Source organism: Genypterus blacodes, unplaced genomic scaffold, assembly GCF_046128005.1.
Source record: "Genypterus blacodes isolate CSIRO-AG114 ecotype Tasmania unplaced genomic scaffold, CSIRO-AGI_Gbla_v1 ptg000030l_1, whole genome shotgun sequence".
Lineage (NCBI taxonomy): Eukaryota > Metazoa > Chordata > Actinopteri > Ophidiiformes > Ophidiidae > Genypterus > Genypterus blacodes.
Window position 1 is genome coordinate 2,327,501 of NW_027466843.1, and position 12,131 is coordinate 2,339,631.

The 12,131-nt window shown below is 46.1% G+C and overlaps 1 protein-coding gene across 1 annotated transcript in view; it reads left to right on the forward strand.

The window, feature by feature from the left end:
• LOC142994685 (voltage-dependent T-type calcium channel subunit alpha-1H-like) overlaps nucleotides 1-12,131 on the forward strand; it is a 33,513-nt gene that overhangs the window by 11,102 nt on the left and 10,280 nt on the right. The window contains 13 exon segments of the mRNA XM_076145496.1: nucleotides 86-245; nucleotides 1,690-2,002; nucleotides 2,170-2,262; nucleotides 2,479-3,088; nucleotides 4,703-5,073; nucleotides 6,508-6,659; nucleotides 7,725-7,910; nucleotides 8,042-8,159; nucleotides 8,655-8,810; nucleotides 9,615-9,702; nucleotides 9,791-9,979; nucleotides 10,221-10,552; nucleotides 11,235-11,335. Coding sequence (XP_076001611.1) covers nucleotides 86-245; nucleotides 1,690-2,002; nucleotides 2,170-2,262; nucleotides 2,479-3,088; nucleotides 4,703-5,073; nucleotides 6,508-6,659; nucleotides 7,725-7,910; nucleotides 8,042-8,159; nucleotides 8,655-8,810; nucleotides 9,615-9,702; nucleotides 9,791-9,979; nucleotides 10,221-10,552; nucleotides 11,235-11,335 — 2,869 coding nt within the window.

Below are 12,131 nucleotides of genomic sequence, written 5' to 3' on the forward strand. Positions count from 1 at the left end.
AATCATTACTGTGGAGTTGCTTATTGTGTTTCAGTGTTTGTTTAATTGTGTGTGTGTGTGTGTGTGTGTGTGTGTGTGTTGATAGGTATGCGTATCCTGGTGACACTCCTCCTAGATACGCTCCCCATGCTGGGCAACGTGCTGGCGCTGTGTTTCTTTGTCTTCTTCATCTTTGGCATCGTCGGCGTGCAGCTGTGGGCGGGGCTCCTGAGGAACCGCTGTTTCCTGGGAGAGGATGTCAAGATGTAAGTTGCTATGGTAACCGTCAAATGTCACAACAAAGGTCTCCCTTTGAGAGCAACGCCCGGGCTTAGTTCCGTCTGAGCCCCGTGTCAAAGTTTGCCCGTCGCTCACCAAGCGATTATTCCTAATAGATGATCAATACGATGGAGTATCTGAGCTCGTTTGTTCTCCACTCAGATCCGTCTGGGAGGCAGTAAAAGTGTAAATGCATTTCCAGGCATCAGAGACACAATCAGTGTTAGGAGAGCGCACAAATCAAAGGATTAAGTAGGCTAAGTGATTAATCTGTGTTTAAGCTTGGGTTTGTGCGTGCGTGCGTGCGTGCGTGCGTGCGTGCGTGCGTGCGTGCGTGCGTGCGTGCGTGCGTGCGTGCGTGCGTGCGTGCGTGCGTGCGTGAGAGTAGGGGAGGGGGTTGGTTCAGGCCTCGGCGCTTGTTTCAACAAAAACCTTCAGGGTCTCACTGTCACTCCTGCTCTCTCTCGCTTAATCCCTCCTGTCGTTCTACTCACACGCCTACACACACACACACACACACATCATATCAGATAGCATCATCTTCACCTGCTGACCTCACATCTGCTCAGATAATAAAGCCTGATTATCTCCGCTGCACCGCTGTCTGTCTCCCTCGATTCAGGTTTCATTCTTTGGCGCTGGTTTGTTTGTAAATCGCAATTTCTCTCTGTTCTTCCTCGCTGGTGTGGGCGGGACCTGATGTTAAATTGTACACAAACACATTCTTCGGGCTCATTATTTGTTCAGTCAAAGTAATGAAAGTAATTATTGTTTTACTATGATTTGTTTCCCTCTTAGAGTTCATGTACGACATCACAATCAGAGGGAAAATCAAGCTCTTTTATTTGATCTGTATCACTTTTGTACGTCTGATTCTTTGTTTATTGTAACCACAGACCACAGTGTTTTGTACGCAACGCTGTCTTGTCTGTTTATTTGTCTATTTCAGTGACATTTCCCAAGCGAAATATGCCTCTAAAGTGTTGCTGTGTTGTTGAAAAGTGTGTCTGAACTTCAGTGTTTTGCCCCTGTGGGTGATCACCAGGGCCTGTCAGACTCCTGTCCAAAGCTTCCTGCAGCAGCTGCTCATCTCTCCTCTGATAATAAACAAAATATTACTCTGCAAAATACAAAATATACTTTGAAACCGAGGGGCAAAGAGCTGTTATGCTGCTTCTGTTTTCCTCACCGCAGAACTCTTCAGCTGTCTCCAGGTCACATTAGAGGGCAAGCACAGAAATCTAAACAACTGCATTATAAATACGCCCAGATATCAAACAATTACGCCTGAACATTACAAATTCAACCTAAACCACTTGAAGGAAGTGTAAGAGCCGAAACTTGAGTTAACTTGTACTCTTTAACCACGTCCACCTTTGACAGGATAACCCTGCTGGTGCTTAATCGTCTTCACCTTTCTTCCCTCTGCAGAAGATACAACGTTTCCTTCCTGAGTGGATACTATCGGCCGGACGGCTCTGAAGATCACCCCTTCATCTGCTCCACGGAGAGAGAAAACGGGATGCTGCATTGCTCTGATGTGCCTCGCCGCCGCGTGGGCGGGACCTCCTGCTTCCTGGCCGCCGAGGAGCCCCGACCGGAGGTGGAGGTCACAGCGACTGAGTCGGCGTCGTGTGTGAACTGGTACCAGTATTACAATGAATGTCGAGCCGGGGAAGTGAACCCACACAAAGGAGCCATCAACTTTGATAACATTGGATATGCATGGATTGCTATCTTCCAGGTACGTATTAAATATGCAATACAGTCAAGAGAATGATATATCTAATAGATTACATCATAATAATGCACACATCTGTCATCACTGTTATGGCTCTGTGTGTGTGTGTGTGTGTGTGTGTGTGTGTGTGTGTGTGTGTGTGTGTGTGTGTGTGTGTGTTCTGTATCCAGGTAATTACTCTAGAAGGCTGGGTGGACATCATGTATTACGTCATGGATGCACACTCCTTCTACAACTTTATCTACTTCATTTTTCTCATCATAGTAAGTATTCACACACACACACACACACACACAGACACACACACACACACACACACACACACACACACACACACACACACACGCATGCACGCACGCACGCACGCACGCACGCACACACACACATACACAGACAAAGTGAATGAGCTGCACCAATAAAATCAAGGCGTGTGTACTACGTGTTACAGCGCTGTGTAATATGTGTGTTGACATGACTAGGTGGGCTCCTTCTTCATGATCAACCTGTGCCTGGTTGTCATAGCAACCCAGTTTTCAGAAACCAAGCAGAGGGAACACGCCTTAATGAAATCAGAGCAGCGTGCCCGCCAGCTTCACCAATCGACTTCCACACTGGCCAGCGACAGCCAGCCAGGGAGCTGCTACGAGGAGATCATTCGCTACCTGGCACACCTGGGCCGCAAGGTGTGGCGAAGGCTCTCCCGCTACTATGCACGGACACGCACACACTGCCACTGTGTGTGTGTCTGCCAGAGAGACAGAGTCAGCAGGTCTGTCAGAGCAGGCAGAGTCGGCGAGATGAACGGCCTAGCGCACCGACACTCGGGCCACGTCCCCAACGACCTCTCACACCTCCAGGAGCTTTATCATCATCGTCATCAACAGCATCATCATCATCATCATCATCATCATCACCACCACCGGCATCATCAACCTCCGGCTGAGCCTCCTGCACGCAATGTGGGAAACGGCTTTAATTACCCCATCATATCTCCGCTCCTCACTCACCTGGATGCAAAGGGCAAGGGCCAGAAGAGCAAGGTTGCCGTGGAGACCGTCAACAGACTACCGCAGCTTGTGCTGGAACACGGTCAGAAAAGTGTGTGTGTGTGTGTTTGCACAGAGCATACATATTTTAGTATGTACTGTAGTCCAGTTACTTTGTGTTTGTTGGTGAGAGATTTATCAGCAAATCTGGAATCCTGTAAAATAAAAAAGCTTTTTGCTGCACTCGCATCATTTAATGCAGTGGCAAGAAACAATGCTTACAGTGGGCCAATGTAACTTAACAGTTGCCAAAAATTGTAATTAGGTGCTAACGGCACATTAACTCCTCCTAACTTTCCCAAAATTGTTTAGTCAGCAGCTTCTGCGATGCGATAAAACACAGCAAATAACGTTTGGTAATGATTGTTACTTTAGGGAGCAAATCAGATCCTGAGCTGGACACAAACACCGTGAAGCTCTAATATTGACTTCTCTCCTCAATATGCTCTTGTAATAAAGTTTAAGCCATAGGATTTAAATAGAGGATCTCTTATTTGATACTTTTTTTGATTGTGTCATAATTAAATGCCGAGTCATTTAGTTTAGCCTTCAGTTAGATGACGGTGGTGTTGCTGTAGGTATTGATTATACTTTGCAACTTTGGCCTTTGTTTAATCATAGTAACATAAATCCAGCTTTATTTTGGTTGAGGTTCTACACTTATGCCTGATAAATAGAGGTCAACGTTTGCATTCTGCACTTTCTTATGTTATGTTGTTTGTCAGTGATCGAAATACATTTGAAATTATTAAACTATTCACACCCACACTTACTTCCACAAAGAAATCAAACTCATAGCTCTGGTTTTTACTCTGTATAAGGACTTACGTTTCGTTTTAAAGGTCAGACGCTGCATTAATGGCAGGCTGTCATATGAAAGACGAGTCATTCATAATAATGATCAGTAAAGCTTTTATTCAAAGTTGTGATTCCAGAGGTATGAAAGGTCCACAGTTTGATTATAACGTGGAGCAACAGAGGTTTTATGTAGGAGGCAGTAAGAGAATATCTTAATATTATCTCCATGTCTTATACTAATATACTAATACTTAAAATTCGAATCACTAATTGCAGCTTTGAGACACACAGACACAATCAGCACTGTGAGCAAAAAGCCATTAAGGTTCAAAATCACTTGCAGTGAATCTTCTGGCTGAAAATGTTCAAACTATCTTTAGACGCACAGCAGAGAAGTTGAATGGATTTACTATATTGGTCTCTCCCATGAAACATGAATTTCTTGTAATTGTGATGACAAATCACCAAGTACTGTTTTCTCTTTTGTCATTGGAGCCTCCAGAGCTGCCTGCTGATAAATGCTGGGGAAATTTTTAGTCCCGCTTCGCGACACGCCCCTTCCCCCGAACACACACACACACACGCACACACACACACACACACACACACACACACACGCGTCCCTATTCTAATAAAAGAACTCGCTCTCCTCAAAGAATCCCAGAAGCACACTAGCTTCCAAGTTATTGATTTTTTCCTGCTTAAAAGGAGGCGTCTGTGCTCTGACAAACAGACGATACATTGAACGACAGCGTGTCTACACTAAGTACCACACAGCAGCTATTTGCTAAACCTTTGTGCAAGCGTGTGTGTGAGTTAAGGGTGTCTGTGTTCTCCCCTCCCCTCTCCCTTCATGCAGGTGGGAGCGGTGGACAACCTGCGTTACCACTGCCAGGAGAAGTCCCAGGGGATTCCTCCGGGTGCCCCTACTGCATCTACTACAACCAAATCAATGACAATGAAAATGGTGATGAGCAACATGAAGACCAGCAGCGTGGGCACCTCAACCCTTGCCATGGCAACAGCCCCTGTCATAGTCCATGCCGCTGTAACAGTCCCTGCCGCGCTGATGGACAAGTGTCTGAGCCAAAGAGGAGGCTGTGCGTGCGTTGCTGGGCAGGACTCAGAGCCAAACTGGAACTAATTGTTGGGAGCAGATACTTCAACAGAGGAATTATGATTGCCATCCTTATTAACACGCTGTCAATGGGGATAGAGTACCACGAACAGGTAAGTGGGGTAGCTGTGTGTTTTGTTGTGTTTTGTTGTGTTTTGTTCTGTGTGTGTGTGTGTGTGTGTATGCGTACTTTGGCATGTGTTAAACTATGTGTGCTGGCTGCAGATTGGATGTGGCTGCTGATTGAAATTGGTTGTGTTAATGACTGTGTGTGGTGGAGTCAATAACCTTACCCTCCAATCAACACTTACAGCGCTGAGCATATGGGATCACAATGTGTGTGCGCTCATGAGTGCATCTGTGTGTCTCTTCTCTGTGTGTGTGTGTGTGTGTGTGTGTGTGTGTATCAGAGAGAGACGGAGAAACTCATAAGACGTGAAGTGTTAATTAAAGTGTGACCCTGGGACGGCAGAAAGAGAGAGAGAGAGAGAGAGAGAGAGAGGGTGAGAGAGAGAGAGAGAGAGAGAGAGAGAGAGAGAGAGAGAGAGAGAGAGAGAGAGAGAGAGAGAGAGAGAGAGAGAGAGAGAGAGAGAGAGAGAGAGAGAGAGAGAGAGAGAGAGAGAGAGAGAGAGAGAGAGAGAGAGAGAGGCATGGTGAAGCAGGGTGAGCGTGCGTGAAAGAAACTGAGGAGGAGGAGGAGGAGGAGGAGGAGGAAGAGGACAAGTATTGTGACTGGTCAATAGAAGGAACTGTGTGAGACAGGAAGAATGCGTGTGGCCATGTACTGAACAATAACAGACGGATGTGAACAGTCTGTAAAGCTTCAATACTTATTTGAATTTCCTGCAAACCAATTTGTCCCATTTACTAAACGGAATTGCTGTTTTATTAATTTCTCAAAGTCCAGGTTGATGTATTGAAATTGCTCATTGTTCAGTTAAATGATTAATTTCATTTCATTCTGCACACAGAATACATAGAATACATTACACACACACACACACACACACAAGAATAACATATCAGAATAAACTCCCAACACATTTATCTACTTTTAATTTGTCTGCAGGGGAAAAAAAGGATATGGAAAATGTAAAGATGAGTTTATAGAATTCCCTGCCTCAGAGGAACTGGTGACCTTTTAGTTTCAATTAATTAATCCTTTACTTTTGAACGATTATGTCCGAGAAATGTCAGAAAATAGCAAATAACAAATGCTTTTCACACACAAACAGATAAATGAGGTGTGTACTGTGTAATATTAATGTCCAGCACCTATCAGTCAACCCTTGTATGAATGAGCGAGGCCTGATTTGTGCAGAAATGTTAACCCTCTCCTCCCCGTGTTGTTGAGGGTTCTATCCCCTCTTTGTTCTGCTGCTGGCTCGGCCGCCTCCGCTACGCGTGCAAAGCTGCCGGCGCCGCAGCCTCCAAACAGTTTAGAAGGTCCTGACACGAGGAGTCGGCAGCACTCGACAATGACAGTCCATCATTTTCTCTCTGTGCTATCTTCCTCTCCACCTCCTCCTCCTCCCCTTTTCCCTCAGCCACAGGAGCTGACAGATATTCTGGAGATCAGTAACATGGTGTTTACCAGCCTCTTCGGCCTGGAGATGCTGTTGAAGCTCCTGACTCTCGGGCTCTTCGGCTACATCAAGAACCCTTATAACGGTTTCGACAGTGTCATAGTCATCATCAGGTGGGGACCGTTTACAGCGTTTCACACACACGAGGGTCAGAGCGAGAGCTGCCATTGAAATGAGAACATAAATTGCTTTCCAATCTCTCAAACGTCATCGCGAGGTGTTTTGAATCGCATCCCAGCCAGATTTGTTAATGCCCCTCTTCCTCCGAGGCGCACACGCAATCTTTACTCCTCCCAAGGGATCTTTGTCGGTTTGTAGTGTCCTGAAAATGACTTCAGTTATTTGTCAAGTCCCCCGACAGCCAGCTGCTCTGAAGTGAAATTAATCTCAAATGAGTCTATTATCTGTGCCAGTGGTTCTCAATCCTGGTCCTGAAGTATCAAAGCAGCACATATTCCTATCTCTCCCTGCTCTTAGGTGTGTTTAGCGAATTAAGAGCTGAGAGGCAGCGACTCTTCATCAAGTGAACAGAACTGATTTAGCTAATGAGAGAGAAAGCCACTCAGCTCCGTCTGCCGTTTGTTTCCAGTTGGATGGCAAACAGCTCTTAGGAAAATGCGGTCGGATTTCTTATCTGCCGTCTTTCTAGCTCAAACCCTGTGCAGGACTTGACAAGACTTATAAATGGTCAGAGATCATTTGTATAAAGGAAAAGGAAAGTCTGTATGGTCCTGACGCAGCATGTTGGCTCAGCAGTTCATTCCAGGTTTCTTCTCAATCGTGGGACTGAATGAAGTCTGGCAGTGTGTTTTGTGTTTTGTGGCCAAACGGCTGCACTCTATGTCCAGCAACTCCGTATTTACTCCATTATTCACTACAAGATGAATTAATACAGCTCTGCTTGAGCGCTCGGCCAGTCTGCACCACTTCTACTTTCTGTATTCTCTGTTGATTTGGCCCAATTCCTGCCTTTCGGTTGCCACATCACATGAGAAAAACGTTTGAGCGTTTCCTCGACTGGGACGTAGATTCAAAATAGAAATGCCCGTAGATTCAAAAGAGCTACATCTGAATATAAGTAGATTATGATTTGTTTGCTGCTGAAAAGCTGCTTTGACGTTATGTGTATAATCTGCCTGTTGTGTGTGTGTGTGTGTGTTTGTGTGTGTGTGTGTTAGTGTGTGGGAGATTGCGGGCGAGGCAGAGGGAGGTCTGTCTGTGCTGCGTACCTTCCGTCTGCTGAGAGTTTTGAAGCTGGTCCGGTTTCTTCCCGCCTTGAGGAGGCAGCTGGTGGTGCTGATGAAGACTATGGACAATGTGGCCACCTTCTCCATGTTGCTGATGTTGTTCATATTCATATTCAGGTATTCTCTACTTCACTGTCTAACAAACAAACAACAAACACTCCCACTGACCTTGGACAGTATCTATCTTAATAAACTGAGCACCAAAGATGACATGTTCCTATAGTTTGTGTGTGTTTTGTGTGTTGCAGTATCTTGGGGATGCACCTGTTTGGCTGTAAATTCGGCCTGCGACACGACAGCGGAGACACTTTACCTGACAGAAAGAACTTTGACTCTCTCCTTTGGGCGACAGTTACTGTGTTCCAGGTTAGACAAACACACTCCCCCCCCTGTGTCTGCACACACCAGTGCTTTGTTTTGCGACGACTTAATTTACAACAATCTTCCCGCTGATGAAATACTGTTGAATTAATTGGGATGACATTCAAACTGCAGCTGCCGTTCCTAGCAAAGCCGTTGCTCCGCTGCTCTTCCCCCCCATTATTTCATTTGCTCCAATTTGGTCGCGCTCCCTCTCAATTTTATTGCAAAATTTGACAAAGCTCCCAGTAGGCAGGTGATGTACACTTCACAAGATGAGGGGAGGAAGAGGAATGACACTTGCACTTCACAGGAGCTCATTTAGTGGTGATGAGCGCCATTACTCGTCAATTGTCAATGAGAAAAAAAAAAAAAAATAGAAGAATCTGTGGCTAAATGCTTAGAACAGCTGCTGCCGACGCGCTTTGTGTCGTACTGTATGTCTGGTTCATTTTGTGATTTGGCTGCATATTTCTGACACGTCTCCCACCCCGCCTGCAGATCCTGACGCAGGAGGACTGGAATGCGGTTCTCTATAATGGAATGGCATCCACCTCGCCCCTCGCCGCTCTGTATTTTGTGGCCCTCATGACTTTTGGCAACTATGTCCTCTTCAATCTGCTCGTGGCCATTTTGGTGGAGGGGTTTCAAGCTGAAGTAAGGGCAAAGTTGCTTTTTTTCCCCCCGTGCTGCCCAGAGGCCCGAGGCTGACACACACACACACAGAGAGAGAGAATAATTGCGGCGCATTGTGCTGATAGCAAAGCTGCCTGTTTGAGAAAAATCTCCACCATCCTTCCTCGTCTCTGTGCCTCCCTCTATCTCGCTCGTTCCATCTCTCTGTTTCTCTTTCTTACTCGATTGTTCTCCCGCTCTCATCTCGCCATCTCTCTCTCTCTGTCTCTCTCTTGTTCGCTCTCTGACACACACGCCAAACTCTCCAGTGTAGGGATGTGTTTGATATCGCCTGCCATTCACAGCTGGTGAGCTTTTGTTGTTTAGTTTGCACCCTTTATCTCTAGCATCAGAGAGAGTACTCGCTCACACACACACACACACACACACACACACACACACACACACACACACAAACACACACACACACACACACATACACACATACATATACACATACATATCAGTGCACACACAGACCCTGTTCCAAACCCGCCAGCCTCCATCTTTCTAGTGTGTATTTTAATTAAATTCTGTAAAGCTTTATTGGCGTGACTACAGGAGATCGCCGCCAAAGCCATGCACATAACTCAACTACAGAACGCTAGAGATCCTCTGCGCCGGTTCCTTTCTCGCTCTGTGTCTCTCGGCCTCTGTCGCTCTCTCTTAAGTCTTGCCGACCTCAGATTTTTCACTTATATGACAGGAAGGTGTTGGTGCTGCTCGGGTTGGTGATGACACTCATGCTGTGTGTGTGTGTGTGTGTGTGTGTGTGCGCGTGCTAAGGGTGACGCCAGCAGATCTGAGGGAGATGACGAGAGGCTGTCTCTCTCTTATGACGAAGAGGAGAAGCTGAGAGAGCTGTACGCTGCAGGTAGAAGCTCTTACATCATCTGAGGAAATACAGACAATCCCACAATCCCTCGGCAGAGATTTATGTGTGTGTGTGTGTTTGTGTGTAGAGCTCAAGATACAATCCATGATACTGAGCCCCAATGGTCTCCTGAACCCAAAAGCCTCCATGCCCTGCCCTCCTTCGTTGCCTGTTATCACACACACTGCAGCCACACCCACTATAAACTCCAGCCAATCACGTCGCGCCAGTGGCATCTCTATGGATATCAATGGCCTGGAGCAGAGGTCTCCGGTGAGTCTTACACAACAAACCAACTCCATATAATTTGCACTTACAGCTAAAGAAAGTACTTCACAGAAGCACTGAGATGGTGAAGAGGAAGATATATTTAAAGTGATAATCCTTAGGTCTGCGTTTTTGTTTCCTTCTTGTTTCATTAAACGGCAGTAGGGGGTAATAACTCCCATGATTCCATAGGAAATGCTACTGTGGCCTTTCACTGTGACATGACTGTGTGCAGCTGTTGGTCTAAACAGTGCGCTTTGCCGTGTTTTTGTTGTCCTGAAAGTCTCCGTGGGACAGCGTGCCGGAGAGCCGGCGCTCCAGCTGGACCGGCAACGGTCGAGCCCCCAGTCTGCACAGGAGGAGCCAGTCGGGCGAGATGGAGTCTCTGCTGTCTGACACCCACACCAGCTCCTACCCCAGCAGCAGAGAGCAGTCTCTGGACCAGTCCGAGTTCCTGCAGGTGCCGGCCCTCTACCCTACCGACTGCAACGGGACCACCTTTCACCTCTCTGAGCATCACCACGACGACACTCCCCTGACAGCTCATTACGACGCCGATCAGGACGACGAAGAGAATGAGGAGGTGAGTCAGGATGCGTGTGTTTGTTTGTTTTATTTTTTAATGTATTCAGTCATTTTTTTACAGATGAACAAACACAGGTGCAGGTCAGGCTTCTGTGTGTGATGTCGGGAGGAAAGTGTGTTGATGGCGTGTTGTGTTTGTGAGGGAGTGTTCACTCTGCTCATCATCTGGAGGAGTCACAGATTGTGTCCTAGAAAAAGCCAAAGGAATGCGGCGCGTTGTCACTCACCTAACGGAGTTAAATTTAGAACTTGCCGGATTTGTGTCACAAACAAGGTAGAGCACGGTTCAAAAATCCTTGCTGAGATCTTGGCTGTAATGTCGATGTGCACAGGCTGCTATGTAAAAAGCACTAAAAGGAATATGAGTGAATATCCACCAAAGTAAAATCACAAGGGATCCAACTTATGGTGTTAGGAACTATTCCAGACTGAGTGACATCTGAAGTGTGTTTGATTTGTCTGTTAAAAATGCAAATTTATTCATTTTACAGTGAGACAGAGCAGCAAAAAGATAAAAGCGACTAATATGATAATCAATTATTTTTATTTCACTATTCAAAAGACCTTGATTGAAACAAAGTCGTATCCCTCATTCTGTTGTGTATATGAGCTTGTGAAGTGTACATATGTGATGTGTGTGTTTGTGTGTATGTGTGTGTGTGTGTGTGTGCTCCCTTCAGAGTTTATGTAAAAAGCTGAAGAAGATACTGGAGCCATATGAGCCTCAGTGGTGCCTGGAGCATGAAGAGTGGGCCCTCTATGTGTTCTCTCCACACAACCGGTAAATACACACACACACACACACACATGCACACACACACACTCACACACACACGCGCGCATACACACACGCAGGCACTGAAACCTTCATGAAATTGTCATGAGTGGCCGTGTGAAGATTCATAGTCCGCACAGCGACATGTGTGAAGGATGCAGTTTACGGTTCAGTGTGTGCAGCAGGGTTGTGCAAAGTTCAGAATTCATGAATTGGAATTTGATGGGGAATGACAGGAGAACGCATTCAATGCAAAGACGTGACACACATATATACCGTATGTTGTGTGTTTGTTAACATGTAAGTATAGGCCTGATGTCATTTTTCGATCCCCTGCACCATAACATTTCATTTACTGTGGCAAACCTCGAAAGCAAAATAAAAAATAAAAAATAAAACACAGGAGCAAAATGGATGGACTCTCTGCCTGTTTCATGTCCTTCAACATGGCAGAGTGAATGTTTCTCTCAGCTTCGCTCTTATTTTAGTCCCAACCAGGCTTTTTTTTTCACGCGGCTCTGTCACCTCACGCCTGGCTGCTGTGTTAGGCTCGCGCCAGAGGGGGGAGGGGGCATCAGTCATCAGTCATCAGTCATCAGTCATCAGTCATCAGCCCTTTATCGTTTTATTTCCCCTTGAATTTGTCTTTTGTCACAAATTTCCCACTGTTTGTGTTTGTTTTTATTTGGGAATTGTCAAATGGAAAGTATTACAAACACAACAGCGAGGCGGTGGCCCTTAGAAAGAGCAGCTGAGCAGGGTTTGATCCCTCACACCACTGCTGCACTACACAGCGCTGATA